This window comes from Homarus americanus, unplaced genomic scaffold (assembly GCF_018991925.1).
Source record: "Homarus americanus isolate GMGI-L3 unplaced genomic scaffold, GMGI_Hamer_2.0 scaffold14509, whole genome shotgun sequence".
NCBI classification, from domain to species: domain Eukaryota; kingdom Metazoa; phylum Arthropoda; class Malacostraca; order Decapoda; family Nephropidae; genus Homarus; species Homarus americanus.
The window spans coordinates 25001-32500 of record NW_024742030.1 but is presented as its reverse complement, the minus strand read 5'-3'; the positions used below and the strand labels follow the sequence as shown (position 1 = coordinate 32500).

The following is a 7500-nucleotide window of genomic DNA, read 5'->3' as shown; positions in this document are numbered from 1 at the left end:
AGTAGTAGTAGTAGTAGACAGCCACCACAGTGGAATGGCATGTCGATGGAAAATGCGGACATAAGGGTTAAAGAAACTTTACCTGAAATCTGTCAGGTGGTCGCCAGCTAACCTGGTTTGAACCACCCAAGTGTGCGGGCCACCAAAGAAATGATTCAGGAGATGACTCTGCCTCATAACTGAGTACACTCCTTTCCAGGACTGCTTCCTGCCCCTTTAGCTCTTCTTCAAATACTGGCAATAATACCATTACCTATTCTGTCAGAGGACACACAAAGACTAAGCACAAAGAAAATGTGGCAGCAATGAAGAGAAGATTGACAATGTATAGAAGGCCCCTTGATAACTTCCTGTGAAGCAAGAACACTGCAGGAGAGACTAAAATCTGCAGGAGACGGAAAGCAAAACACCGATGACGTTGCAAGAAAGTTTGGAAACAAAATGCGTGTGTGTGGGAAAAGTGTCTTGGCGGTAAGATCTCTCACAGAGGAATCCTCCGGTGAGGTTCTGCCAATAGTAGAGAGACATTAAAATAACTGAAAGAAAAACATCCCCCTGCAAGTGAAGACGAAGGCATCAGGTTCCAGGGTGACTATATCCCAATAAATGCTGTCCTGTTCGAGAAAAAAACAGGAGGGAAGTTGTGGAAAAAGGCACTGAAGACTCGAGGAGGTGCCGGCCCTTCAGGTTTGGATGCAAACGGTTGGAGAGTCATCCTTAGCACAAACAAGTTTGTCCCCGTAGCAAGTGATCTCTGCACTGCCATTGCCGTCCTTGCAAGAAAGCTGGCATCCTCGTGCTGCCAACACCTCCATGCTCTGACGGCCTGCCGCCTCATTCCCCTGGATAAGAATCCAGGATGTAGACCTATAGGGGTGGGGGAAGTGCTGAGGCGGATCATCGGAAAATGCATAATGGAGGTGGTAAAGGATGATGTCAGGGCAGCAGCAGGGAACCTGCAAGTTTGTGCTGGCCAACAAGCTGGAGGGGAAGCTGCCATTCATGCCATGAGAATGATATTTGAGCAGCGTGATTGTGAAGCCGTTCTCCTGGTGGACGCTTCAAACGCATTCAACATACTTAACCGCAAGGCCGCATTGCACAACATCAAGATCAAGTGTCCAAGCTTTGCAATGTATGTTGAAAACACCCATAGGAATCCATCAGATCTCTATATAGTACACAACAAGGCTCTAAGAGGTGATACCATCATACAGTCAACCGTGGGAACAACGCAGGGGGACCCTGTTGCAATGGCAATGTATGCAATAGGCCTATCCGTGCTCCAACACACAATAAAATTTGAAATAACTTAGGAAAAACAAGTGGCATATGCTGATGACCTTACAGGAGCAGGAAAATTGGAGGACATCAAAAAGTGGGGGGACCTGGTAACATCGCGAGGCCCACAAATAGGGTACCACCCAAATGCCAGCAAGTGCTTCCTCATTGTGAAGCCAGAACATTATGAACGGGCAATGGGGGTGATCGGTGGAAGTGAGGTCAAAATAACAAGGAAGGCCAAAGACACCTAAGCGCAGTAATCGGCACGACTGACTTCAACACTGAGTACGTAACGGGAAAGGTGAATGAGTGGGTTAGGGAAATTCAAGCTCTGTCTGAGATTGCTAACACAGAGCCACATGCGGCTTTTGCGGCATTCACCCATGGAGTCAAGCATCGCTGGAACTACCTGATGCGCACTATCCCAGATATTGGTCCCCTCCTCCACCCTCAGCGTCAATCTCATTCCCAAATTAGTGAAACACCCTCACTTAACCCCAGCAGAAAGATCACTCCTTGCACTACCACCGAGACTGGGAGGTATGGGATTGACCAATCTAGAGGAGATTGCTGCCACCGAACATCGAAACTCAGTTAAGCTCACGGCAGCCCTCACGGACCACATAATAGCTCAGAACGCAACAGGGGAGGTTGGATACCAGTGAAGTAAACAAGATTCGAAGGTCCATTACGACAGAGCGACAGCACAGCCAAAGTGATAAGTTGCAGCAACTGTTGTTGCAAGTACCAGAGAATGTGAAAAAAAAGGTAGCTATAGCACAGGAGGTGGGCGCCTCGAACTGGTTAACTACGTTACCGATAAGGGCAAATGGTTTCAGTCTCAATAAACAAGAATTTACAGATGCCATTGCTCTAAGGTACGATAGGCCAGTGAAGGTTTGCCCTCCCAATACGTGTGTGGCTCTTCCTATGACGCCGATCACGCCATGGTGTGCAAGAAAGGGGCTTCATATGCATGAGGCATGACGAAGTAAGGGATCTTACAGCAAATATGTTGAAGGAAATCTGCCGTGATGTCAGGGTAGAACCGACCCTCCTTCCATTGGACGGTGAGAATTTCCAAAATAGGCCTTCAAACACATCTAACGAAGCCCGTGCTGACGTCAGTGCTCGAGGATTCCAGACGCGGGGACAGCGAGCCTTCTTCGACATCAGGATTTTTTATCCCATGGCCGAATGTCACCGTAACCTAGCTCTCGATGCTGCACACAGGAGGAACGAGAACGACAAGATAAGGGCATACGGGGAGAGAAATTCAGAACGCTGATCAAGGCAGCTTCACTCCTCTAGTGTTCACAACCTCTGGTGGGATGGGACCAAGTGCAAGATGCTTCTACGCCAGACTCGCAGAGGTGATATCCGAACAGAAGCAGCAGCCCAGAAGTTACGTTACAGCCTGGATGAGATGTTGACTGTCCTTCTCTCTCCTTAGGTCGGCTTTGCTTTGCCTCAGGGGAACGAGAGCTTCTGCCCTAATCCCGACAACAGTTGCAGATATTGACTATGAGGCAACAGTCACTGAATGCCGCATAGATCTGCGGCTCAACTAACTCAACACAGCTAGGGTAGCTACTTATGTATTAGGATATTTAATTTTAAGGTAATAAAATGGCGGCGAAGGTGTGGCTATTGGGGAAGGCTGGAGCCACGTTGTAAAAAAAAAAGTAGTAGTAGTAGTAGTAGTAGTAGTATCAACATTAGTAAAAGTAGTAGTCGTAGTTGTAATAATAATATCATCATCATCATCATCACCATAATTACCCTCATTGTTACCATTACAGTCCTCACCATTATCATCATTGAGGTTTATTGACTGTCAACGAATAAATTATACAAAAGCTCTCTGTAAAAATCAACTGAATCAACAACAACAAATTTCCACGTTTCAACAATCGTCAAATATTAATTGATTCATTTAGACAATAAACAAAAATATGTCTGTCCTCTCCATGTGGAATATATTGTAAGTAATTTATTTTATTTTTATTTTTGTGTGTGTATTAGTTGGCAAGAGGGTTATTTTATTTAATGACTGCCATGTAAAGACACCATGTATAGATATGTATGACGGGCAATGTATATTTGTGTTAGTTATGTGTATAGTTTAAATATGTATATAAATTTGATATATAAACACTCATGTAGTAATTGACGGGTTATATTTGATAGATATTGACACACACACACACACACACACACACACACACACACACACACACACACACGGATTCTGCCGTACTAACTTGGTCACTTCTCCCCCTCACAGGCACGGCGGGAGTACGTGGATCAGTACGCCGAGCCCACTGGCCTTACCTTACGTATACCAGCCTCCCAGGTACGACCACGACCTAGTTAATGTACGACCACGCTCCTGCACCACCCCGTTATCGCACGATTCCGATAAAGCACAACCACTCTGCTGCACGATCCCGCTACAGCACGACCACACTACAGCACAACCACACTATTGCACAACCACACTATTGCACGACCACACTACTGCACGATCACACCCCTCCACTACCACAATACTGCACAACCACACTCCTGCACGACCACACTCCTGCACGACCCCGCTACATCACGACTACATCCCTCCACGACCAAAATACTGCACCACCCCGCTACAGCATAAGAACATAAAAAAATATGGAGTCTGCAATAGGCCGGTTGGCCTGTGCATGGCAGCTCCTGTCGAGAGTTACTACCACTCTCAATCATCCATGAATCTATCTAGCCTCCTTTTAAAACTTCCCAGCGTTCCAGCACTTACTACAAATTTGCTAAGCTTGTTCCACTCATCTACCACCCTATTTGTGAACCAGTTTCTTCCTATCTCCCTCCTAAACCTAAACTTATCCAACTTAAATCCGTTGCTCCGAGTCCTATCCTGCTCGGATATTACAAGAACTTTATCTATATCTCCTTTATTGATTCCTTTCACCCACTTAAATACTTCTATCATATCTCCCCGCACTCTTCGTCTTTCTAGGGAATGCAAGTTAAGTTTTTTTAACCTATCCTGATATGGAAGGTTTCTAAGTCCCGGAATCATTTTCGTCATTCTTCGCTGCACCGACTCTAGTGAATTGATATCCATTCTATAATAAGGGCACTAGAACTGAATAGCATAATCGAGGTGCGGCCTGACTAGCGCAAGATATAGTTGCAATAAGACCTCTGCACTCGTATTATTTACACTTCTAGATATAAAACCTTATACTCCGCTTGCCTTATTTCGAAAATTAACGCACTGTTTTCTAGGCCGTAGGTCAGGGCTTACAAGTACCCCTAAGTCTCTTTCACAAGTCGACTTCTCTAGGTTGATGTTGTTAAGGCTGTATACATTGACAGTATTTGTTTTTCCAATATTAAATATGCTGCACTTGCTGGTGTTGAATTTTATTTGCCATTTTTCTGACCACTCCTGCAGTTTATTTTAATCCTCCTGTAGTGCATTTACATCCTGCCCTGAATTAATCTGCCGCCCTATTTTGGTGTCATCCGCAAACTTGCTTATGTCACTGCTGATCCCAGTATCTAGATCGTTTATGTAGATTATGAACAAGAGTGGGCCCAGTACTGACCCCTGGGGAACCCCACTGGTTACACAGCCCCACTCAGATTTAACACCATCTACGCTGACCCTCTGTGTTCTATCGGTGAGCCATAATTTTATCCAATTTAAAAAGTTCTCCACGATACCATGCGCCTTAACTTTTCTCAAAAGCCTCTGATGCGGTACTCTGCCAAACGCTTTGCTAAAGTATAAGTAAATAACATCGCAATTTTCGTCATTATCTGCTACCTCGAAGACTTTCCTAAAAAACGTCATCAGATTTGTTAGACAAGATTTTCCCTTTGTAAACCCACGTTGAGATTCGTAGATTAATTTGCTTTTCTCCAAATGCGATCGGATGCTATTTGCTATAATTGATTCAAGAAATTTCCCCACTACTGACGTGAAACTAATCGGCCGGTAATTTGACGTCGATGCTCCATCTCCCTTTTTGAATATGGGTACTACAGTTGCCTGCTTCCCCAAGTCTGGCACAACTCCCGTGTCTAATGATTTTGTAAATAAAATACGAGGGGTCCTTACACTCTTTCAAAACTCGAGGGAAAATTTCATCCGGCCCTGGGGATTTTGTCTTCTTTAACTTATTTATCTTCTTAAGAACATCCTCTTTTCTGATGGTGATATTCTTTAATTTCTCTTCTTCATTTCCCCCAAGTATCAGTTCCACCTCTGGAATTTCCTCGTGAAATTCTTCTGTGAAAACTGATAAGAAGTACTATAGCTGTTTCATGCTATGCTTATTTTCTCACTATCATCGATCACTTCCCCTCCCTCTGACTTTAAAGGTCCCACTTTGTCCTTGACATTTGTCCTCTACACCTGGAAAAATCCCTTGGGATTTGCCTTGGATTCTCTTGCTATCCTGATTTCGTAGACCCTCTTTGGCCCCCTTACATTTTTCTTAACATTCCTAGATAGTTCATTGTACCTATTTCTGAACATGACCACACTCCTGCACTACCCCGTTGCTTCATGACTACACAACAGCACGACCACATAACGACACACCTACATGGCCTTTCACCCTCATGACCACACTGTTGCATGTTTACTGTTTCAATATACAAGACCATTCTCATGGACGACCACCTGTGTAGACCCGAGTATCCGCAGGATTTGGGGACAGACCTCCGACGGATAATCGTCTTGTCGTTTCTTCCGGATATGACACACATAGAGGACACACGCGCAGACATGTATTGTGACAATTCTAGCAGTCAGGGGGTCAAAGGTCACGTTCAGGTCACGGTCTTATCAGATGATATGGTTAAAACTTGGGTCACCTGAAGAAGATTAGCTCCCATCCCCCCGACTTACTTCTTCATCTGGTGATTAACCAACCTAACGCTACCTGGGTGGGTTAGGTTAGGTTAGGTTAGGTTAGGTAAGGTTAGGTTAGGTTAGACTAATTAGCCGCTTATGAGAAAGGGTTAATAGAAAACGAGCCAATCACACCACATCTTAGCCGGCAGAGAACCAATCACAGCACGTCATCACGGAAAAGGGATCAATCAGCACACATCTTGCCATCAGACGTTTTGATTTCGGCATTTGGCGCTCTGGTCGGGGCGGTAGGTTCAATAACTAGGTAAACACGCATCGTAAATCATGAGAGGTAGCGGGCGGGGGTGCAACGGAGCAGGGGGGGTGGTGTAACGAGGCGGGATTGTAGCGAGGCGGGTGAGTGCAACGAGGCGGGGGGTTCAGCCTAGGCAGGGTGGGGTGTAGCAGGAGCCCAGGGGGGGGTGGGGGCAGGATGCAGCAATTACTAGGGGTGGGGGTGCAACGGGCGGGAGGTGGGGCCCGACTCTTTATCCCACCAATAAAAATTTATGGCGGAGGAAATATCACAACAATATCACAACCCTTCCTTCACACACACACACACACACACACACACACACACACACACACACACACACACACACACACACACACACACACCCTCCCTCCGTCAGAACTGTGTGTGTGTGTGTGTGTGACGTCAGTTTGACGTCAGTAGTGGGGAAATTTCTTGAATCAATTATAGCAGATAGCATCCGATCGCATCTAGAGAAAAGCAAATTAATCTACGACTCTCAACATGGGTTTACAAAGGGAAAATCTTGTCTAACAAATCTGCTAACGTTTTTTAGGAAAGTCTTCGAGGTAGTTGATAATGAGGAAAATTACGATGTTATTTACTTAGACTTTAGCAAGGCATTTGACAGAGTACCGCATCAGAGGCTTCTGAGAAAAATTAAGGCTCATGGTATCGAGGGGAAAGTTTTAAATTGGATAAAATCATGGCTCACCGATAGAACGCAGAGGGTCAGCGTAGATGGTGTTAAATCTGAGTGGGGCCGTGTAACCAGTGGGGTTCCCCAGGGGTTAGTACTAGGCCCACTCTTATTCATAATCTACAAAAAACGATCTAGATAATGGGATCAGCAGTGACATAAGCAAGTTTGCGGATGACACCAAAATAGGGCGGCAAATTAATTCAGGGCAGGATGCAAATGCATTACAGGAGGATCTAAATAAACTGCAGGGGTGGTCTGAAAAATGGCAAATGAAATTCAACACCAGCAAGTGCAGCGTATTTAATATTGGAAGAACAAATACTTTATAATGTA

At 45.1% G+C, this 7500-nt stretch overlaps 1 protein-coding gene across 1 annotated transcript in view; it reads left to right on the top strand.

The window, feature by feature from the left end:
* The window catches only part of LOC121876436, a 22649-nt gene that overhangs the window by 1654 nt on the left and 13495 nt on the right, over window positions 1-7500 (top strand). Inside the window, exon 3 of the mRNA XM_042381510.1 lies at window positions 3572-3640. Coding sequence (XP_042237444.1) covers window positions 3572-3640 — 69 coding nt within the window. The remainder of the gene's footprint in view (window positions 1-3571; window positions 3641-7500) is intronic.